This window comes from Echinops telfairi, unplaced genomic scaffold (assembly GCF_000313985.2).
Source record: "Echinops telfairi isolate 266 unplaced genomic scaffold, ASM31398v2 ScPeMD7_6;HRSCAF=24_1, whole genome shotgun sequence".
Classification (NCBI taxonomy): Eukaryota; Metazoa; Chordata; class Mammalia; order Afrosoricida; family Tenrecidae; genus Echinops; species Echinops telfairi.
Window position 1 is genome coordinate 21,772,564 of NW_022103903.1, and position 24,742 is coordinate 21,797,305.

The 24,742-nt window shown below is 40.0% G+C and overlaps 2 protein-coding genes across 3 annotated transcripts in view; one reads left to right on the forward strand and one right to left on the reverse strand.

Annotated features, from left to right (window-relative positions):
• CMSS1 (cms1 ribosomal small subunit homolog) overlaps positions 1 to 24,742 on the forward strand; it is a 477,754-nt gene that overhangs the window by 114,598 nt on the left and 338,414 nt on the right. The window lies entirely within an intron of this gene.
• Positions 1 to 24,742, reverse strand: part of FILIP1L (filamin A interacting protein 1 like) — a 347,454-nt gene that overhangs the window by 106,854 nt on the left and 215,858 nt on the right. For both annotated transcript variants that reach the window (XM_045286232.1, XM_004716758.3), the window contains exons 2-4: positions 14,314 to 14,575; positions 13,312 to 13,485; positions 5,695 to 5,873 (exon numbers count right to left, since the gene is read on the reverse strand). In XM_045286232.1, the coding sequence (XP_045142167.1) occupies positions 5,695 to 5,873; positions 13,312 to 13,485; positions 14,314 to 14,565 (605 nt within the window). In that variant the 5' untranslated portion in view covers positions 14,566 to 14,575. The remainder of the gene's footprint in view (positions 1 to 5,694; positions 5,874 to 13,311; positions 13,486 to 14,313; positions 14,576 to 24,742) is intronic.

Consider the following 24,742-nt stretch of genomic DNA (forward strand, 5'->3'; position numbering starts at 1 on the left):
ATGCAACGTCCTTTGAAAGCATAGGTAAAATTGGCATTTCACTTATGGGAACATTTTGCAAAACTACACTGACTAAAAGTGAGTTTTGTTTTGGCTTTTCCTGTGTAGCCATCCAGGAAGGCCAAAAATCACTGGCATTGCTTTCACATAGACTCCACTTGTCATTCTGCCAAATACATAATTCAGGGCATGGGTGGCACACGCACACACTCCAGAGCTGGTCACCGGACAGAAAGCGGTCATAAGATGTGGATTTAATCCTGCTGCCTCATGGACCGACCCAAACCACAAAGATTACATCAAAGAAAACTTTGCATTAACGTCCTTGGGGCTGGAGTTTCCTGAACTGATCCTTGTCCCCACCCACCCTCCCTCAGTAGAAAAGCCAATTGCTTTCTGATTATGACAGCGACATCACTTGGTAAACATTTTGGCCTGGACTCAAAGTGTGACATCAGGTTCCTTTAGGGTTTTCCACATAAAGTAAATTCTCCAAAGAAAACACAGAAACAGAGCCTTAATTTTAAATTCAGTATTACATCCTCTATGTCTCACTAAGACCTCAATCCTGTATTTTTAATTCTTACTCAATTTCCGAGCGTTCCAAGTATTGTTCAGTACTTGGAATACAAGTAAGTGTTAAACCTTTGCCACGTTTTTTAGAGCTTTAATCAGATAGATCTTTATAGCTCTGCTCACCCAACCCCCTTTTGTGGGGTTATGATATCTGTCTTTGTTTCTCTCTACCCAGGGCCACTGAGTTGGGAGTGGCTTGCAAGTTTTTAAAGGAAGGAAGTAAACATTATTCTTTGACCCCTTTTGACAAGTTAACTTTTGTGAAGGGTGGCTGTTTGCTTGCAAGGAAGTACTCTAAAATGTGAAGGGGTCAATATCTGTGTTTGCCATGTGTCAGTCATCAGTATCCGTGTTTGCCAGGTGGCTGGCCTCTCCTTCTCTCTGTGTGTTTACCTGAAATCATTAAGGTTTCTTCTACTTCCCCATTTGAAGTGGAGTTCAGTTTAATACTTCACATTTGGAATGCATGCTTAAACGGAGAAATCAGTTCGGTCTACATAAATACCATAGCTTCTTTAGGAAGGCAGGGGAATAAGGAGGGCAAATGTTGCAAACTCTGCCAAGCTAGGGGCCATGTGGTAGTGTACATGTAAACAAGGGAGGATTATATGGTACATTATGTGAGTTGAGAATAGGTTTAGCCTTCTCACACCCTGGGAGCTCCATCTGGAAGCTGTTCCTTGACCAACAGAAATAGTTGGACATTTTCTTATCTTCTGTAACAGCAAAGAATAACCTGAGTATCTTAGGCTGGGTTCTCTGGAGGAACAAAAATCACTGTAGTGTCTGTATGAACCGGCTTCAAAAAATCATGGAAAGATCCCATTATCTTCTAATTTCAACTTTGCATGAACTTTTCAAAGCCGTTCTCATATATAATAAGTATATAGAGAGCAATTTATTTGAAAGAAATGGCCCATGCAGTTGTATAGTCTGACAAATCATAAATAGGTGGGTCAGGTGTCAGGCTGGAGGCTTCATCTGGCTCACATGATTATGGGAGCTGGTGAACCCACACTCAGCAATCAAATGACAGAGCTCAACTAATGATAACCTAGAGGTCAGGGGACAGTGAATCCCATGCAGACTGAGAGAAAGTTAGCTTTGCTGAAACATCCATGTATGAGGTATTGCTACTAGGGTTCCAGACCATATATGCATAATTTATTCCAGACAAAACATGTGAGCAGTGAGTGACTGCAGACAGGTGCTGTCAATAGTAAACTTGTTTTAGTTTTGTTAGGGTAACCTTATAGAAACAGTCCAATCAAAACATTGACTTTCAATGGGGATCTGTAAGCCAGTTAAATTCAAGACAGGTCCACTCAGACGGTTATGGTGACTATTTGATGGAATTCCCAAGCGATACTCTGGTAGATTTTTCTTGAAGAATGAAAGGCTTATTATAGAGAAACTTTAAGGAAGCAGAAAGTTACATTGCTGAGAAGATTGAGGTTTTTTCCCCATCACAACAATATACCTGTTCATTTTTTGAGGGAAGCAAGGACTGTCCTAGGAGAATTTCATTGGGAAACCTTCTTCCATCCACCCTACAGCCTGACTCTTCCTAAAACTTAAAGAATATATATATTTTAAAACATGTTATGTTTAAAACATGATATGTTTTAGGATGCCCAAATTACTGTTTTGATATGATGTGATTAAAGACAAAGAATTCTTCCATAAAGTATTAAACTGTGGAGAATATGTTGAGAAACTGTAGCTTCCCATTGTGATATTTGTGTTTAATAAGGTTTTTACAATTTTTATTAATACTTTTTTTAACTTATGTGTGTATTGATCAGGTCATACACCTCCAAGGAAAATTATGTTTTTACAGCTGATTGACTTTTCAACTAATTGATTGCTCACGTCAGATCACAAGATGGAGGATGATTATACCATGTTATAATATATTCATATATTATATAGTAGGCATTCCTATATACTAATATAATGTGCTATACTATATTATATATAATATAATGTATGTTATATAATATATTATAAAGCACATTAAGAAAGAGCAATCAGTCTAGTGCCAGCCAAACTACTGAAAATTATAGCCAAGTTGACACATAACATTAACCATCACAGTGAAACATTTAGTCACTTTTGCCTAAGCCTTGTAATGGCATGTTCAATTTAATTATGTTTCAACACCACGAAACCTTTTTTATTAATGTTTTGCCCTATAAGGCTAAGAATATTATTTTCATTCTTTCTTCTATACTCCTATACTTGTAGCTATAACATTCTTAATATATTGATTCAATTGTGTACACTTTGTATTCCTCCTAGTGTTTTTCTTCTCCTCAGCCTACAGTCTTTATTTCTTTCACTGATTCTGTTTCTGTTTTTCCATGTTGTTCCTTTTTCGTCTCCGAATTAAATAATGTACACCATTTCCCTTCCAGTATTACTGCCCTTTCCCTCGCAAACTCATCCTCAAATTTCTTCTGGTATTCCACTCCAGCTTTTTCCGGAAGATAGTAGAGACAGCAGTAAGCTCCAAAACGATCCCTCAGTGGCCCTCCACATGCCACACATCCCTTCTTCATGTGACCAGCCTCCAAGTGGAGACACACCCCTTACCTCTGTTGCCTGTGACAAGCAGCACTGTGGCCATTGTCAGTAAGTGTTAATACTAATGAGAGATGAAGGGAAGTGTATGTGTTCAGCAAATTAGTGCCAAAGAAGTGTCAAATGAGCCACAAGAGACAAGCCACTCGAATTTAGAATAATATTTAATATAGCCTTGTGTTCTTGACTATCACATCTTATAATATTGGAACGTCTCAGTCAAATCTATCCTTGGTCCCAGACTTTCTGTATTCTTCTAGTCTGCCCCCGGGGGATATTTCAAAGATCCTGAGGAGCAAGTTTGTTACCAAGACCCTCCTCCACGTAGTGAGTGGAAAACGAACCTATTAATGAATGTGGGAAACACAGACTTGATGTGAGGCCCATGGAGTCTCTGGAACCCTGGCCAAGTGTCTACTCTAAGAGGCATTTGGAAGAAACATGTTTGCCATTGGCCTAGATATTGGTGCAACTTCAGTTTTCTAACTACCATATGAATTAGAAGTCGTTGACTAAAACAGTAAGGATTTGCAGCAGTCTTCAGAAATGGGAGCTAGCTCACCGGGAATTTTTTACCCCCCTGCTATCCATGATGGCTAGAATCCAGCATCGTTCGTTCAGTGACTCACAAAGGAAGCACACATGAAAATAACAAAAGGAAAATGAGTGCACAGTTAAAATTGGCGCTTTATTTTCTGTCCTGCAGTATCCATCTGGAGAATTTGTTGTCCTTTCAACATCACCTACGTACTCATACTTTCTTAAGCGATTCAGAATATTGGAACAAAATGAAGTCCCCTCTTATAAAATGCTTACCAACCAATTTCTCTTTCTTTCTAGCCCAACCTTTCCAAAGGGGTGGTCCACCTTTGAAACTTCTGTGTTCTCATTTCTTTTTCAGAGTTTGGCTTTCCCCCCACTGTGTTATTGATGTGACTCATTAAGCTTCCCAATGTCTTCCTGATCGCTATATCCTGGGGCATTTCTCATCCTTTTTGTGTTTTCTGAATTATTTACTACTATTTGAATTCCCATTCTTTCTTAAAAGTTGTTCCTTGATCCTGTCTAACACACTTGGTTTCCTTGACTTCTCTTCTGGCTGTCCTTCAACTCTACCACTCTCTTTGGCTTCTTTTCCTCTGGAAAACCACCAACCTCTGCTTTTCTCCAGGATTCCACTTTCAGCTTTCTTCTCTCCTCACCGTGTCCACATCCACACATCAGCTGCCACCTGCTGCAGATGTGGAGTCAAACACATCCTTTTCCTACCAAGATTCCCACCTGTGGCTTGTCTTTCTCTTTCTCCCACACTGTACTTTGGAACGCACTGCAGGTACCTCCTACCCAGATGTCTTAAGCAGAAATCATCTTTTACCTTCCTCCCTGTTAACTCTTCCCCACCTTGGGTGAATACCTAAGTGCAGATCTCTACAGCTGTGTCCCTCATCCTGCCCTCCAGTATCTCATCGGTCACTAAATTATTTGGACTGTGAGATACACTAGGAAGAAAGACCTGATGATCTATTTCCGAACACTCCACCAACGTGAGTCCTGTGGTCTGATCCCATTGTACATTGGGTTGCCCTGTGTAAGGCGCAAACTCAATAGCAGCTAACAACACCAGCAACAAATACATCACAAATATTGCTTATTTACAGCCCAAAGAGACCTATACCTGGACCTTTCTCCTCTGGGGATTTGCTTCCTACATGGCCTTCCAGGCCCCAGTCTAAAGCTCCTTGAGTCCTACTTCCATGATGTCTCTGCATTTTTTAAAGAAAGCATATCTGATCATCTCATTCCCCTTATAATTTTTCATTTGCTCCTTCTTGCTATGTGCGTTCTTATAAAGTGCAGCTGCTCATGGCTAGCCTTGATTTTTCTCATCCTTCAGTTCCAGCTCATATTGCATTATCGCCACGTGGAAACGTGATCACCCTCTCTCTGTCTCCGGAGGATCCATTGCATATCTATAGGTTCTTACCTTTGGACGGTTAGAAAGGAGCCCTGGGGAATGAGGGGATGAAGGAAAGAAAGGATCCCTGGTGGCACTATGGAGCAGATGCTCTGTGCAAGAAAGATGAGGCTGACCTGCTCCGGGACGTTTTATAGTCTTGGATACTGTATATAGGGTTTGTGTGAAGTAGAATCAGCTCTATGGCGGTGCCATGTTTTGTTTGTTTGTGTACAATTAAACTTGTTTCTACCCATGCAAATGAAGTGTCCTATTGGCTCTCCCACACCCGTATCCCCACTTAGTGACCAGACCCTCGTCATCTCCTCTGAACACATCATGCAGGGACGTTTCCTGGCAGAGTTAGGAACCCTACATCTGGGTTTCCACAGCCCATTTCACATCTGATTATTCTTGCGTTGTGTGGACGTTGTCATTCCCTCGCCTTGTACCGTGAAAGCAGAGACAGACAGTGTTGAATTCCTCCTGATATACTTGGCAGCTGATACGGTGCCTTAGCACCGAGTGAGGAGTTTGTCTGGGTTTGCAGAGGGGTCTTGTCTCCCTCAGGGCAGCCTTACCTTTCACACTCCTGTTCCAGTAAGCTGATGAATTCATCACTCTTCTTCATGTATTCCCTATGCTTTCTCTTCTCTTCCTCCAACTCTACCAGGGCTTGCTGGTGGGAGTTTTCGACTAGTAAAAGCTGTTCCAGCAGTCGTCTGTAAGATTCCTTATGTTTCCCCACAACTTTGTCCAACTACAAAAGAAAACATATTTATAGCTTGTTAGCCACAAGTTGTTCAGACTCTGGTTACTCTGTGGAAGATCTAGCTTTTTACTCATTGGTAATTCAGGATTGGGCTTCGACTTCCTTGTGTGGTGTGTCTCATGACTTTTGGTACTTGACACTTGTCCTGTGTATAAACACACTCAACGCAAATGTTGTTTTTTTGGTGGTGTTGTGGATTTCTGGAGTGAATAGCTGGAACCTGTGAGAATTGACTTGATAGCATACAACAATGGCAAACATGGGAATGCTTAAGTTCCATATACCTTCCTTTTGATCCTCTTCCTTTCTCCAGAGAAATGATCCTAAGTGAATGATAGAAATGAAGAGAGTCCTTGGTTTGATCCTGTAGAGGCCCTAACCCCTTATAGTTCGTTGGACATTTCAGCCCTATACCTTTCCACCTTACACACCCAACCTAGTAGAAGCCGACCCAAATGTCAGTCGAGGCGCCTAATTTTACCACAAAAACTGCCTTAAAAATGTGCTGAAAAACTCGGCTTATACACAAATATATACTCTATGTCACACTGAACCAAGAACCTACATGCTGTCTGAAGTCTAGAAACATTTCCCCTACCCTTCCTCAGTAGCTTTCCTCTGTTGCTCTTAGGTAGAATTTTTGCTCCTTCCTATCACCAAAATGCTTAACTCCCAGGGTTTTCTTTCCCATATCCCGTGACTACTAAGGATGACTTCATATTCAAGCATGCTATCATTCTGTACAGCCACCACAGAGGCCATGCTTACAACAGCAGGGATCAGAAAGCGGTGTCGAAGAAAAGTTTTCAAAGGAGAGATTTACTGATTCTAAAGATATTTTAGATCAGACTTCAAGTTTGACCATGCGCCTTCATTTCTCCATGCCCAGAATGCCTCTTAGAAAGTATGCTAAGACTAAGCGAGAGAAAAATAGAACCTATATATGAGAAGTAATGGTTTTCACTTTAATCTCCTTCGCATTCTCGGCAGATCAAACTGTGGACCTGGTCCCACCTGAACTTCAGTTTTCACCATATGTACATCTCCGCATAGCCTAGCTACCTAACATTCTGTACTACAGGTTCTTCAGTTAGTAATTAAGTGCTTGGACTTGGTACTTTCTAAGATTAGTCCCCCATCTTTTACAAGTCAACAAGTATTTATTAAATGCCATTACCTAGTAATATGATAGTTGCCATGGAGAATATAAGAGAACTTTGAACTCTAACGTGTTTAGACTCTCAATACGATAAGATAAGCACATATAAGACCATTTAAGAACAGAATGAGGTCGGGTAGGAGCCCTTGTTGTGTAGTAGGTTACAAGTTGAGATGCTGACTGCAAGATCAGTAGTTGAAGCCTTTAGCCACTCTGCAGGGAAAGGTGGAAGTTGTCTACTACTGTAGCGACATAAAGTCTTGGAACCTAAACCCACAGCCACCTAGTCAACACTGACTCATAGCGACTCCATTGGACAGAAAAGAACTGCCTCTGTGAGTTTGCAAGACTGGAAGTGTTTATGGGAGTAGAAAGCCCTGTCTTTCACCAAAGGACCCGTGGGTGGTTTCAACTGGCTGACCCTTCAGATTGCAGCCCAACACATTTACAAGGCTAATTTTTACTCTGTCCCATAAGGTTGTGATTGACTCAATGGCTGTGAGTTTTATTAGCTTATAAGGTGGTGTATCATTAAGTACTAGTGAATTTTGCCATTTGCAGACTTAATAAAACAAGATATGCCAATCATTTCAGGAAATGTCATTGAATAGAAAGACAGCTCTTTAATGTTTTCTGGACAATGACAAACTTCCTGTCTTGTGCCAACCCCGTAATAGAATCAAACTGCTTGATGAGGAAGAAGGAAGCACAATATATTCTATTAGGTTGGAATTCTGATTAGCCTGTCATGGTCAGATTGGATGAAAACCAAAGATGATTTGCATTTTTTGGTTGCTTTTTATTGCTTATTATTTATTTTAATTTTCATATTCATTTAATTTTGAAATTAAAGAAAACTCTGTTTCAATACTCCCCAAACCACAGGTCACCCGATTAGGGATTTGATCTCTTTCCACATGGCCTTGGTTCTCTCTCTCTGTTTCCTTCCATTGGCTCTCGGTAGCATTAGCTTCCCTTTTTTTTTTATTACACTGAACAGACTGGTGGATCTAAAGCTAGTCCTGAGAACAGAGAAATTGTTTGACCTTTTCAGTAGATCAAAGGTAGAAACTATACTATTTATAGATGCCCCATCTTCTTCCTCTCTACTGAAACTTGCCTTTCTTTGCTAACACTGGAATCCTCAGATAGAGGCTGCTTGTTCTCTCAATGCCTTATTTTCTCAGATTCAGGAGATGGGGGTGTGATTCTCATGGTGCTGCTCTGCCTTGGCTAGATCCCTTCTCATTTGATTCTTCTTCTGAATGGGGATTCTGCTCTCTCATTCGCATCCTGGTCATCTACTGAGCTTGAGGTCGATTGTCTATAATTTTCCTTTCCACCCTTAAGGTATCATTTCGGGTGATTTTTAGATTTAGCTAGAACTTCCAGATTTAACGGATTCCTCTTGATGTAGCTGAAAGTTTCTTTTTCCTGGTTAGCATCATTTCACTTTCCTCAAAGCAGTCATTTGGAACACAGAGTTCTCTCTCTGAGTCCCAAGACCTTGGCTTATCTTTCTGTTCTTAATCTTAACACCTGCTTCATTAACACAAGGATCTCTTTGCATACATACCCTTAACACCTTCCCCTCCACTTCTGGTACTCTTAAATTACCTCTACATTCTTTTTTTTTTTTTTTACACCTCTACATTCTTAACCTCTTTATCGGTATGTACTTTTTGCTCCTGTCTTTTTGTTTCTTTCCAGAACTTGGTCTATGTATGATTCTCTCTCTCAGTTTTGGCCTTGAAAACTGCCTACAAACAGGATAAAATCTTCCCCTTTGAAAAGCACATATATTTGCTCAGACACAACAGAGAGGGAAGGAAGGTCTACCATGAAACTAATGAAGCTTAAATTTCAGGGCTCTTGACTTGCTTGGGTACCTCCAATACCCTGTGAGGGTCCCAGCAGTATGCTTACCTCATCCTATACTGGGAGAAAGATGAGACTTTTTGAGTTAGAGTCTCTCTGGAACCCCATAGGGCAATTCCACCCTGTACTTTAGGGTCTCTGTGAGTCAGAATCGACTCCAAGGCAGTGAGTTTTAGTCCTGTGTTTTTTAAAAAATGTTTAAAAGTAATACATTTTAATTAAGAATTAGGACCCCTGTCCTTTTTCTTTTTTCCCCATTTTGACTTATTCTCTCTCATACTTTCTCTCAGGATAAATTGTCTTGGAATAACCCTGAACATTTCTGGGGTCCTGATAAGGAGCCCTGGTGGTGCAGTGGTTAAATGCTCAACTGCTAACTAATTGAAAGGTCAACAGTTTGAACCCACCAACTGCTGCACAGGAGAAAGATGTGGCTGTCCACTTCTGTAGTGATAACATCTTTGAAAACCCTAGTCCCAGTTCGATTCTGTTCTATGAGGTCCTTATGAGTCAGAATTAACTCAACAGAAATTGAGTTTGGTTTTTGGTTTGGTAAGAAGATCAATGAAAGGTTAGAGTGATATACTTTTATGTAAGCCATCTTGGTAAAAAAGGCTTCCAAGAAACACTCTTACCAGCCACTGTGCTATGTCACTCAACCATTGGACAATTGCAGAGACGACACTGCGAGTGAGTATGCCCTTTAATTCTCAGTGCTGGAACTTTGCTGGTGGAGGAACAAGGTTAAAGAAAATCTATGAAGCAGGAAACCAGTCTGGAAATTTCCCTTTTCATTCAGCCTTTGGGGTTTTGTTTGCTTTCATGCAGGCGCGCAAAAGAGTTCGCTTTTATCTAATGATTGTATGTATTTTCTAGTGAGATTTTATGATACATAGTTCACAATTTTATTAGAAATAGAAATATTGTATCCTTTCGGCCTGATTAATCCTATTCCTCTTCTGAAATTTTTACTTTCCTGACTATCTAAATTTGATCCTTCTATTATATCTCACATAGAATTTTGTATTTTTTCCTATGAAGGTTAACATAATGTGTAATTCTATACTCACTCACTGATTATTTGTTGTCTGTCAGTCCCTTAGACAATCAATACCCTGAAAGCAGGAATCACACAGTTTTTAAAGATTACCTCTTTGATAAAAACTCATTAAATGAATGAATAAAATTAAACTTCAAAGCTAAGTTATCCATTTGTTTAAAATAAATACTTTAAGGATTGCCCCCAAGATTATGCCTATTCTCACATTCTTTTACACCACCTTGATAAGTCCAAAATCTATTACATTTTCAGTGGCAATTTTTTCTTGGAGTACAAAGACTATTTTAGGCAATTGATTCTGGCTTGTGTGTGTGTGTGTGTTTATTTAAGGTAACTTATAACAGAGAGTCTTAAATGAAACTGAATAGATTCCCTCTACTGCATTCTCTGACTTTTGCTTCTTTCTTTCCTTGCTCTGACAACCTTCCCACCCCCCTTTGCATCCTTTGTTCTAGCTCACAGGCCATCTCCAGCTTTTCATCTTGAATCACAGTTTCTACCCTGTCATGTAACTGAGAACTGTTTGCTCTTCTAAGTTATTTTGCCTTAAGAACAGTTAAACCCTCTTTAGTTTACCCTGGGCATGGTTAAAATTTTTCAGGTAAGGAGGGAGGATGGTAACAGGCCAGGGGTAGGGAGCAAAACTAATGGTAGGATGATTACAGCAGTTTTACACAAATAACACATACAGTTAGTTCTACACTTTTTGCAAACCGAGTAACCCCCTCACATGTTGATTTCCATGTTTTGTACATGTGCATGTTATTTATTTTAATCTTTTTTTATTAGGGGCTCATACAACTCTTATCAATTCCATACATAAATCAATTGTGTAAAGCACATTTGTACATTCATTAACCCTCATCATTCTTAAAACATCCGCTCTCCACCCAAGCCCCTGGCATCAGCTCTTTATTTTTTCCCTTCCTCCCCACTGCCCACTCCCTCATGAACCCTTGATAATTTACAAATTATTATTTTGTCATATCTTGCCCTGTCCGACGTCTCCCTTCACCCACTTTTCTGTTGTCCGTCCCCCAGGGAGGAGGTCACATGTAAATCCTTGTAATCTGTTCCCCTTTCCAGCCCACCCTCCCTCTACCCTGCACTCACACCACTGGTTCTGAAGGAATCATCCGCCCTGGATTCCCTGTGTTTCTAGTTGCTATCTGTACCAGTGTACATCCTCTCGTCTAGTTGGATTTGTAAGGTAGAATTGGGATCATGATAGTGGTGGGGGGTGTGGAGAGGTGGAGGAAGCATTTAGGAAGTAGAGGAAAGTTGTATGTTTCATCGTTGTGCATGTTATTTTGGTCGGCACATTATATACAGAAAATATGATTGTTAATGTGCAAATTCCTTAATCTGATGTGCAGATAGTCTAGGTGGAGGCACTATTTTCCCTCCCTTTCTTTTTTCCTTTAGCCCTATCTGGGACTCTGCATCAGGATTCTCCTTTATTATTTGTTGTCTGAATATTCCTGTCTCTCGCTGCTAACTGTGGAGAGGAGTACAGACAACGAGATGGTTAGAACTGGGCTTCAAGGAATTGGAGAGGCGGTTGAAGGAGAAAAGGGAAATTTCAAAGGGGAAATGGAAGACAAGCAAAAGGAAAAAGGCAAATCGTGAAAGCAGGAACATGAACTTTGCTTAACTCAGTCTGCGTGTGTGCATGTGTGCAAGAGAGAGAGAGAGAATCTATTGAGAGAATAACTTTAAAAATGGGATTCACAAAGCAGGTCAGATTATGGATAACTTTCAGTGGCACTTTGTAGTGCTAAGACTCCATGCACTTGGAGAATCCAGACATTTTCGATTTTGCATGTGTGCCATAGAATTATTTTGTAACTCCAACTTTTTTCCTACTGTTTTGAGCAAACCTTTGGAATTATTCTGTTTAATTGCACACTGACGTGTTGGGGGGTTTTGCCCTTTGTGGAATTTTGTCATGAGGTTACTCGGTGACCGTTAATTTGCATTTGAGCTTATACAGACCAGAGAATTTGTGTCTGATGTCATTTCACAGTCAGTGTGCTTAGAGCCAGACAACATTTTAACACTGTGGAATAGAATTGAGCTTCAGCTCCTTCTTGTTTAAAATGTGGATGAAAGCACAAGTCAACAGACGTTGGGTGGTCTCCTCCTCATCCCTCAGAGATCCAGATCCACATGACCAGAATTCGTCACAGCTTGGCAAGATGGTAGTCTCCTCTCAGGAGAACCCAGGCAGAGAATAGCAAGGACATTAGAGGTCAGTGCTGAGGTAGGTTGCCAAAGCTTATGTGGGGGAAATTTGTCCAAACGGCTCTCACTCTCTCCAGCCTTCACTCCTAGTCAGTTCTTCTTAGCAAAATTGAAAAATTATAAAATTTTCCATTGAAGTCTCAGAGGAAAATAGAAGAATAAGAGTGCCAGAGAGCGTCAGACATGTCAGTGAGTGAAAGTGCAGTCAGTGCCTCGTTTGCACGCAGTGGTGGCCACATGGCGGCTGCCCACCTCTGCCATTGTAGTGGCTGGGAAACACCTGTTGGGGTCAAGCTTTTGGCTGCCATTAAAATTTCAGGTAAAGATGGTACTTGTGTATCTAAACTCTTCATGTTTTAAAAAACTCTATTTCTTGGGCAGTTCTTCAGATCATTTCCCTTCATGCTAAAAATTAACTTCTTAGTTGATTTAATCCTTTTTTTTTTTTTTTTTTTTAAATGAAGCTTGAACAACCTTCAGATCCGCCAAAGAAGTTCAGGCTCTTTCCTCTATGTGTTGCTTGTCTACCGTGAGCTCTTGGGTGGTGCAAACCATTCATGCTCTCATCTGTTAACTGAAACGTTGAGGTCAGGGTACACCCGAATATTTCTTGGAAGAAAAGCCAGGTGATCTACTTATGAAAAATCAATCACTGAAAACTCCCTGGAACACGCGCCTATTGGAATACACTAGGGATGGCCATGAGTCAGGGTCAACTAGATGACTATTGGTGATTGGGGTGTGTGTGTGTGTGTGTGTGTGTGTGTGTGTGTGTGTGTGTTGGGTGTTTCAGGGATAGAGGGGGACAGGACCTGGAGAGAAGAAAATTTTCTTATTATTTGATTGATTTCTGTCTGATACTAAGAACCAGACCTAGTGGAAGCACCCTAGCTAGAATCCAGTCTTCTCTGTTGTAGCGCATGTAGTATTTCAAGGTTATTGCAGTCTGGCCATATCCGATTCTGCTTTGGGTAGTTTTTAGATACCTTAAAGTAAAAAGAGACTGAAAAGGAATTATAGTTCATGTCCCCCACCCCAGCCCCCAGGCCTCATGCTTGGCTGGCACCCTCTGATATGTCAAGTACCTCATTCATTGGTTTCTCATAGATGTCCTCCTGCCAGGGGGCAGATTTTGCTTGAAAAGCATCCCGTTGAAGAGCCTCGAGCACCTTTTTTGGAGTGACAAACCCATACTGAGCTTCCAGCAAAGCCAAGTCCATTTTTTCAGCCTTTAAAACACCTATAACTTCATCTCGGGCCTGTAGGAACAAAAGGTATTTCAAGAAGCCTGCTTCTCTACTAACTGTCTCAGCAAGGGATATCTTGTGATAGCTGGCAGTACTTCTCATTATTCCCATCTCCGCCCCCAAAGGCAAGCACATCATATTTGATTAGAGCGCCTTTTGGAAAAGATAGCAAAACGGTGCCCTTTCATCCTTCTTTATAAACGATTGACACATTAATAATGCTTTAAAAAAATGATCGCTGTACTGCAGTGGGAGGCGTGTGTGTGTGTGTGTGTGTGTGTGTGTGTGTGTGTGTGAGAGAGAGAGAGAGAGAGAGAGAGAGAGAGAGAGAGATAAAATGGTATCCCTCAGTGAGCTAACGTGTGTTTTCAGGGCTAGAAAATAAGATAGTTCTTCATTCATTCTAGCAGCTGTTTTCAGTATTTTGGATTTAAAAAAATTTTTTTTTAATGTAGATTAATAATACCAGAGTGAGGAGCCTGGGAGCCAGTTCACATAGAGTACAAAAGCACCTATTGTTATTTAAAGCAACCCAGAAGTCATCTGGAATTATTGTTACTGATACGTGCCTGTGTGCTGGAGCTCAAGAGCAGCATGGGCAGAGGATGTGACCTTTTACAACGTGCATTCCAATCCCATGTCATAACGACAGCCCTTTTAAATGTGATTAATTGCCTTTCAAGCTAGCAGAAGAGAATCTTGCATATGCGTACACACTCTTTGCTTTCATGTACACACAAGTATGAGCCACAGATAGCGATTGCTGTGGCGGCATGCACCCCCAATTCTCAGTCAGCCTTCCCTTTGAAACGTGATGAGCAGGACTCCAACCAAGCTCACCTGCAGTTCTCCTTCCAGGATGCTGAGGAGGAATAAGAGGTCATCTCTTGAGAGGTCTTGGCCTTGGTGGCCATTGACGTGGTGTGAATTCTCTGGCATGGGACATGGAGCAATTGCATCCAACTCACTCACTAGGCCTTTGCTTTGCTTGCTGTGCTTCGTTCCCTCAGGACCTTGGGCACTATGGTCTTTACTCTGTCTCCCAAATTGTTGTGGGGGTGAGCCCGCCTTGTCGCTGCTTTTTGACCGCATTCTTTAAGACCTGGCAAGAGGAAAAACAATTTGAAACTCTTAGTGGAAGTGGGATTTTAATAGGGGTACCAATTACTTTTTTTGAACAAGCAAGCATTCTTTATATTTACCTCAGCCAAAGACATGATCTTTTGATGTCTACAGCAGTAAGGGGCATTAGCAGATTCATAAATCACGGTCTTATTTACACTTCTGTTTTTAAAATGAACACTTTAAAAAAAGTCTCTGCTTTGATCAAGCCCACTTATGTCCATGGATAAACATTCTGTGTTTGAAGTATATCCCTCAAGCATTCCAACTCAGGGACCCAGGTCAGACCTCCAGCCACGGCTTAAGTGCTTACTTAAGTTGACACTTACTTAACATGATTACAGAACGGTAAGTTGTTCATTGTTCTGACTTTCTGTAGATTCAAATTATAGCATTTCATTAAGCAGTTATTTATGTATTTGGTTATGAACCTTTTAGTCATTGGTATGTTAAGGAAGAAGCATCAACATGGACTTTTTTGTTGTGAAAATCAACCCTAGTGTTATAGGAATGAAGGCCTGGTTGCCGATGTAATAATTATCCAAATTCATGTACAATGGCAAGAACAATTTTTCCACCCTTGAGACTTCTAACGGAGAAAATATCAGTTGAGTTTTGAGTCAGCTTCCTTGCTGTGCAGGCAGATAATCAATTTTAATTATTCCTTGCATATTCACCTTCTTCTGGGCTTTATCTTTTCTTTGTAATAATAGAGGTTTCAAAAAAATAATAATTATAATAGAGGTATCTCCTGCTGTCTGAAAGCAGAGTATTCCTATGAAACCTTTCTTAAACTGGGATGTCATAAAGCAAAGAAGCAATTGCAATTAATTTACTTGGGAAAAAAATTTCAGCGTTTCCAGACCCGAAAAATTTATCTACCAAATCATAAAAAATAGTATCGAAAACACGAACATATAGTACTAAACCAACATGAATATATTACATTAACAGACACAATGCAAAGTTTAAATATGGGTAAGAAGTGAGTTGTTCATATAATTTAAATAGTGCATGTTCATCAAAATTCATAAGCATAATGGAATAAGTATAAATATGCATCTCGAAAATATAATCATGAAAGGAATCATAAGTTACGGAAAGACATCTTGGCTATGTTGTTTACGTATGGTCTGAAATCACGCCGCGCAATACTAGATGTGTTATTGAGCTGAGGTACTGGGTGTGGCGCCAGGGAAGGACCCTGGCAATGCCACTCTGGCTGCTTGAGGTGCGTGCTGCCTCTGTAACAATTCGATGAAAAACCAACACACGCCAGAGAGTGGAAATACTCTTCAGATTTATCTCACTCAGGGAAAACTGGTACTAATACAGACCTTTCATGAAAGTGACATGTTATAAAGTGAACGTTTGAAATGTAGGATGTAAGATGCCTAAATTTTTTTTAAGTATGGACTGTTGCTGAACAATACATATAGTACTTGCTCTGTTGTATGTTTTCAGACTTAATGTAAATGACATATTTTTGAGATTTATTCAGAGTGCATTGTAAAGTGGATTACTGCAGATGTAGTTAGGTTAAAACATAATTCCTCTGGGCGTCTACTCAAGTATCCCTCAACACAAGAACACTTTGTTCTAATGACCTGGCATTCCTTAATGCTCAGCTTCCCAGCATGATCCCTGAGGACAAAATGGGTGCATAATCAAATGTGAAGAAAACTGGTGGTGCCCAGCTATCAAAAGAGATTGGGTGTGGGGTCTTAAAAGCTTGAAGATAAACAAGCGGCCATCTAACTGAGAAGCAACAAAGTCCACATGTAAGAAGCATGTGTTCATGAAGTGTGTGAAGTGTCAATGGGATCAGGTATCAGGCATCAAAGACCCAGAACAAAAAACCATATCAATGTGAATGAGGGGCCATGCAGAGTGGAGACCCAAAGCCCATCTTTAGATAATTGGACATCCCCTTACAGAAGGGTCACAGGAAGGGACGAGCCAGTCAGGGTGCAGTATAGCACCAGTGAAACATACAACTTTCCTCTAGTTCTTTAATGCTTCCCCCACCTAGGCCCCCTCACTATCATGATGCCAATTCTACCTTACAAATCTGGCTAGACCAGAGGATGTACACGGATGCAGATAAGAGCTGAAAACACAGGGAATCCTGGAGAGATGTACCCTTCAGGACCAATATTGAGAGAAGTGATACCAGGGGGGTAAAGGGAAGGGGGGAGAAACGGGGAACCGATCACAATGATCAACATATAACCCCCTCACAGGGGGATGGACAGCAGAAAAGTGGCTGAACGGAGACATCAGACAGTATAAGACATGAAAAGTAATAATTATCAGTTATCAAGGATTCATGAGGGAGAAAGGGAGGGGGAGGAATAGGGAAAAATGAGCTGGTACCAAGGACTCAAGTAGAAAGAAAATGTTTTGAAATTGATAATGGCAATAAATGTACAAATGTGCTTGACACAGTGGATGGATGTATGGATTGTGATATGAGCTGTATGAGCCCCTAATAAAATTATTAAAAACAAAACAAAAATGTAATTCCTCATTATATGATGTCTCCTTTGACCAAATTTAAATTGTTCCCATTTTTAATATTTTCTGCTGATGTTTTTCTCTGTTTTGTGTTGTTATTGTTGTTGGTCTTTTAAAATTTTTTGTTTAGTCTTTTGTTTTTGATTTGTATGTTTCTCCATATATGAAATTCAGGGTAGGTAAATCTACAGAGACAGTAACTGCATTAATAGTTTCCTAGGGGCACAGCAGGGAGGTTGGGGGAGAGCTAACAAAAATGAGGAGCTAAAATTAATGAGTATGAGAAAGAAGAAAGTGTTCTAAAATTGATTGTGGTGACAATTGCACAACTGTTTTTAATACTATTGAACTATTGAATTTATGATATGTCAATTATATATCAATATGACTGTCAAATAAATAAATGATATATACCCCCTCCCCCCAAAAAGACAATAGAATTGTTCCATATATTTATTTATCCATGCACTTTTTGAAGCCCCCTGCTATGTCCTTATTCTCCTAAAGGGAGTATCAATTTACAGCAGAGCTAGAAAGTTCTCTTTGTTCTAACTCTTCATCACCAATTACTTATTGAATTTAAAAGTTTTCCAATTTGATCAGAATTCAATTTGCTTGAATTGTGCATATTACCATTATTAGTGAGATATGGTATCTTTTCATATGTTCTTTTCGGGTCATTTCAGTTTCTTATTAAGTTGCCTGTTCATTGCCTGCCTGTTTTTCTTTGCATTGTTTCTCCTACTACTCTCAGTACATGTAATACATTTTACTCAAATGTTCCATGGAAATAACTCCTAAAATGGGTCATGAAAAGTGCTCTGAACTAATGAAGTCGAGAGAAAGGAATTCTGACACAGATTGACCCTCTGATTTGGTTAAGACAGCGATCCCCTGTGGGCCCAGTGACCTGATCTGTGAGGTGAGAGGGGCGGGCAGATGATCGCTCCAACTTCTTGTCCCATAATTTATAATGATTTCTTTCCACCATGCCTTTCTTCTAGTAAAGACTGCCATTAGTCTATTTAACAGAGTTGTCTTTGTGTATCTGCATCTTACTGGAAATCCACAGGAATCTAAATGCTGCTGGAGGATATCAGTGAACCTTTACTTGACAAATTCCACCAGAGTTGAGATTACAGTTACGGAATTAACCCTAGTACTAATTTTCAGCTGAGAATATTTTTTCCCCCCACCCTAGCAATCAGACAGGGCTTGAAGGTGTTTATTGCCTTACATCTTTATTGTTACATGTTTTATTTGTCACTTGCAGGCCAACTGTCAACTGATATTAAAGAGACACCTTGCCTTAAGAGTGCAATATCCTCCTGGAAACGTTTAATCCATCCCATTTCAAAATTGAGTAAGTCCTATAGTGCCCTTTCTGGAGCCCTAGCAGCATAGTAGATTACATGTTGGGTTGCTACTTGCAAGGTCAGCAGTTCAAACCCAAGAGCCACTCCTTAAGATAAAAATGAGACTTTCTGCTCCTGTAAAAATGCACAGCCTCAGAAACCCTTGGGGACAATTCTGTGTTGTCCTATGGGGTGGTTGTGAGTTGAAATCACCTTGATAACAATTATATACATACATACATATATATAGTGTGTGTGCTTTCTGCATGACTTACACTCCTCACTTCACTCTGCTACAAGTTTATTTACTCTGTTGGCTTTGGAGCGTAAAAAGCTGGTGGTGGTGCTGTGATGGTGGTGGAAATTGTAATGATATTCTTATTGTTCATGGTCATCCAGTCAGTTTTGACGCATGGTGACCTGTGTGTGCAGAGGAGAACTTCACCACTAGGCTCTCCAGGCTTTGGCCTTTATGGAGTAGATGCAGCCTCATCTTCTACAGCTCCTCTTAATGAACTCAAGCTGTCAATATTCTGGCTAGTTGTCAAGCACTTAGCTCTCGCACTGCCGAGGGACTTCAATAATATAAATGGCTATTACTTATTGACCAACACTTGTCTGTCAGTTTTCCATACTGTGGTAGCTTGTGTGTTGTTGTGATGCTGGAAGTTATGTTACTGGTATTTCAAACGCTGTTCAAAAACCAAAGTGAAAAGGTTTCAGTGGAGTTTACAGACTATGAAGAAGGAATAAGCTGTTTTCTTCTGAGGAAGTAGCCACTGAAAACCTGATGGATAGCATCTAAACATTGTCAAATACTGAAGGCCTAATAGACAGAAGCTGAACATTGTCAGAGACAGTGCCAGAAGATGAGCCCATCATCTCAGAAGGCACCCAAGATATGACTGAAGAAGAGCTACCTTCTCAAAGTACAGTCAACTATAATGGCATGGATGGAGTAAAGCCTGTGAGATTAAAACCTCAAGGGCCTTCATTTGCTGATTGGGGAAGAACTCAAAATGAGAAGAAACAGCTGCAGAAATCTACTAATTGGAACTTGTAATGTACAGGGTATTAATCTAGGAAAAGTAGAAGTTGTCAAAATTGAAATGGAATGCATAAAAATTGTTATCTACGACATTCACGAGCTCAAATGCACTGTTATTGGTCATTTTCAATCAGAATATCATATGATTTACTATACCAGGAATGACACAATCAAGAGGAATGATGGTCAAAAAGGACATTTCAAGATCTAGGTGTACAATGCTGTCTATGATAGGATTGTCTCTATCTGCTCTATAGGAAATTCAATCAATACAACTATTCTTCCACTAACTATTTACCAACCACTAAAGCTAGTGGTGTAAAAAAAATGGAAGAGTTCCTGGAGATCGCACAATGAACTTTTGCAAGATGAACAACTTCATTGCAAATACCTTTTTACTCCAAATGGAATACACAGATCAAATTGACTACATCTGTGGGAAGAGAAGATAAATATCACCCACTAAAACCAGGCCAACATTTAACTGGAACAGACCACCAATTGTTCATATGTCAGTTCAGGTTGAAGATGAAGAAAATGACAAGTCCACAAGAGCCAAAATATGACTTTGAACATATCTAACCTTAATTTCGAGAACATCTCAAGAACAGATTTGCTACGTTGAACACTAATGATAGAAGACCTGGTCAGTTGTAGGAAGACATCAAAAACATCATTCCCAAAGAAAGCAAAAGTCATTTAAAAGACAGGAAAGAAAGGATCAGTATGGATGTCAGAGGAGACTCCAAAACCTTTTTGCTTTTCATCATAGAGTGGCTAAGGCAAATGGGAGAAATGATGAAGTCAAAGAGCTGAACAAATTTTTAAAGAGCAGCTCAAGAGATGAAGTAAAATATTTTATTGAAATGTGTAAAAATCTAGAGTTAGAAAACCTCAGCATATCTAAAATGGAAAGAACTCAAGGAAAAAAAATACAAGCTTCGAGTTGCATTATTAGAAGTGTATGAGTATAATATTGAACGAGATAGGAAGCATCAAAATAAAATGGAAATAATATACACAGCTACTGTACCACAAAGAGCCAGTCAATATTCAGGACATAGCATATGAGTAAGAACCAAGCTGCACTCAAAGCATAAACCTAAACTAAACCTCCAGGAATTGATAGAACGCTAATTGAATGTCTCAAAAGGCTGATGAAGCACTGGAAGCACTTACTAGTCCAAGTCAGGATATTTGGAAAATAGCTACTTGACCATCTGTCTGGAAGAGATTCATATTTGCGCCTATTCCAATGAAAGGTGACCCAACAGAATGCATAAATTATAAAACAATATCATTGATATCACATGCAAGTAAAATTTTGCTGAAGATAATCCAACAACAGTTGCAGCAGTATATTGACAGGGAGCTGCTAGAAATCCAAGCTGGATTCAGAAGAGGATGTAGAAAAAGGGATATCATTGCTGATGTCAGATGGACCTGGCTGAAAGCAGAGAACACTGAAAAAGTGTTTGTGTTTTATTGACCATGCAAAGGCATTCAGCTGTGTGGATCATAACAAACTAAAGATAGCCTTAGAAGAATGGGAATTCCAGAGCACTTCATTGCACTCATGTGGACCTTGTACATGAATCAAGAGACAGTTACAGGAATAGTTATGGGAAATACCTCATCGTTTAAAATGAGGAAAGATGTGTGTCAGGGTTGTATTCTCTCACCATACTTATTCAATCGGTATGCTGAACAAATCATCAGAGTACCTGGATTATATGAAGAAGGATGCAACAGAATTGGAGCAAAGCTTATTAACAACCTGTGATAGACAGATGATACATCCTTGCTTGCTGAAAGTGAGGAGGACTTAAAACATTTGATAATTACCAGGATTGCAGCCTTTAATATGGATTACAAGTCAAACTAAAGAAAAATCAAATCCTCACAACTGGACCAATAGTTAACATCATGATCAATGGAGAAAGATTGAAGTTGTCAAGGATTTTGTCTTGCTTTGATCCATAATATATGTTCATGGAAGCAGCAGACAAAATATTAAATGATTTATTACACTGGGCAAATCTGTTGCACAAGACCTCTTTAAAGCGTTGAAAGCTAAGGATGTTATTTTGAGGACAAAGGTACACCTGACCAAAACCATAGTATTTTCTATTGCCTCATATACATGCAAAATTTGGATATTGAATAAGGAAGACTGTGGAAGAATTGATGCATTTAAATTAAGGTACTGGTGAAGAATATTCAAAGTACCATGCAGACTGCCAAAAGAACAAACTGATCAGTGGTAGAAGTACAGCCAGCATGCTCCTTAGAGACTTCCTCTCACATACCCTGGACAGGGATGCTATATCATGCACTGCCAAAAAAACACAAATCTGTCTTGGAGGAAGTACAGCCAGAATGCTCCTTAGAGACAAGGATGGTGAGACTTCATCTCACATACTTTGGACCTGTCAGGGAGACCAGTCCCTGAAGGAGGACGTCAGGCTTGATAACATAGAGGGGCAATGAAAAAGACAAAGCCTCTCGATAAGATGGATTGACACAGTGGCTGCCAAAATGGGCTCAAACATTAAGAACAGCACCAGGAAGCGTTTGTGTGGTTGTAGATAAGATCACTGTTAGTCTCAATTGACTCAATAGCATCTAAAAAGAGCAACAATATTACTTACTGAAGGATCTGTGATTGTCAGGTAAGTATTGGGCTACCAATTTCAAAGTCTGAAGTTCAAATCCACTAGTTACTCCAAGGGAGAAATGTGAGGCTTTCTGTGTCTGTAAAGATTTACAGCCTCAGAAATCCTATACAGGATCAATATGATTCAGGATTGACTGAGTGGGAGGCCTGGAGATCTACTTCCAAAAGCACAACAACAGGGAGCTGCCACAGATTTGACTTGGATTCAGAAGAGGACATGGAACAGGGGATATCACTGCTGACTTCAGGTGAATTCAGCTGACTTCAGCTGAAAGCAGACAATATCAAGATATATTTACTTCTGTTTTATTGACTATGTGGATCATCAAAACAGATGGCATTAAGAAGAATGGGAACTCCAGAACACTTCGTTTTGCTCATTCAGAAACTACATGAATTAAAAGGTGGTTGTACAAGCAGAACAAGGGATTGCTGCAGGGTTTAAAATCTGGAAATGTGTACATCAGGGTGGTATCCTTTCAATACTTATTCAATCTATACACTGACCAAATAAACCCAGAAGTTGGAGTATATAAAAAAGAGCATGACATCTTGATTGGAGAAAAGCTTAGCAGCCTGTGATATGCAGAATGCGCAACCTTGCTTGCTGAAATGAGGAGGACTTGAAGTACTTACTGATGGAGAGTCAAGACTAGAGCCTTCAGAATATATTATAACTCAATGTATAGAAAACATACATTGTCACATTTGTACCAATAGGTAGCATCATGATAAATGGGGAAAAGATTGGGGTTGTTAAGGATGTCATCTTGCTTGGTATCAGCAGTCAAGAGCAGGGAGGCCATTTTGATGACTAAGGTATGTCTCACCCAAGCCGTGGTCTTTTCAATGGCCTTATATGCATGTGAAAGTTGGATATTGAATAAAGGAAACCGAAGAAGAATGGATGCATTTGGATTATAGTGCTGGAGAAGAATATTAAAAGTACCATGTAGCCTACCAAAAGAACACACAAATCTATCTTGGAAAAAGAACAGCCAGAATGCTCCTTTGAAATGAGGATGGAGAGACCTGGTCTCACATACTTCTTCATCAGAGGAGACTAGTTTTGGAAAAGTACATCATGCTTGATAAAGTACAAGGGTAGTGAAAATGAGGAAGACTGTCAAGTCGATGGGTTGACACAGTGGCGGCAATAATGGACTCCAACATAGCAACAATTGTGAGGATGGTTCAGAATCAGGTCGTGTTTCATTCTGTTGTCACGATGAGTAGGAACCAGCCAAATGGCACCTGAGAACAATGTAAGTCATTGGGCTTAATGGCAGTGGGGTTCTGTGGCCATTTTGGGAAGGTTCGGGAGGTATTACTTATTGAGCATTTTTTTGGGGGGGGGTATTACTTACTGAACATTTACCATGCACCATGTAGTTTTCTTCTAAATACATGCTAACTCACTGAATTCTCAGAACAACCCTATATGGAAAGGATTACTGATATTACCATTTAACTGTGAGGAAACGGAAATGCAGAAGATTTATGTAATTTCTTGATAAAGCAGTACAGCTAGTAAGTGGCAGACTGGGATTTGAGTACAGACAACTCAGCACCAAAGCCTGCAATTTTTAAAATTATGCCATAATATTATGATATTGTATATTGACATAGACGTAGGCCCGGTCTGAAAAATGTTTTTTATTTTTGTCTTTGGATTTTCTTTTAAATCATTTTATTGGGGGCTTGTACAGCTCTTATCACAAACTGTACATTCATCCATTTTGTCAAGCACATTTGTATACATGTTACCATCATTATTTTCATAACATTTTCTTTCTACTTGAGCGCTGGGTATCAGCTTATTTCCCTCTTCCCCTACCCACCCTCCCTCATGAACCGTTGATAATTTATAAAAAAATTTTCCCCATGTCTTACACTGACCAATGTCTCCCTTCACCCAGTTTTCTGTTGTCCGTCTCCCAGGAAGGAGGTTATATGTAGATCATTGTGATCTCTTGCCCCGTTCGTCCCCACCTTGCCCTTACCCTCCTGATATTACTACTCTCATTAGTTGTCCTGAGGGATTTATTTGTCCTGGATTCCCTGTGTTTCCAGCCCTTATCTGCAACTGTGTACATGCTCTGGTCTCGCCAGATTTGTGAGGTAAAATTGGGGTCCTGATGGAGAGGGGAGTGGAAGCATTAAAGAACTAGAGGAAAGTTGTATGCTTCATCAGTGCTATACTACACCCTGACTGGCTTGTCTCTTCCTTGTGACCCTTCTGTAAGGGGTTGTCCAATTGTCCACAGATGGGCTTTGGGTCTCTACCCTGCAGGCTCCCTCATTCACATTGATATAATTTTTTGTTCTGGGTCTTTGATGCCTGATACCTGATCCCATTGACACCTCATGATCACACAGGTTGGTGTGCTTCTTGCATGTAGGCTTTGTTTCTTCTCAGTTAGATGGCCCCATGTTTATTTTCAAGCTTTTAAGACCCCAGATACTTTATCTTTTGATAGCCGGTGTATTAGTCTGGGTACTTTGGAGAAACAAATCCACAGCAACTCATGTATAAGAGAGAGTTTTATG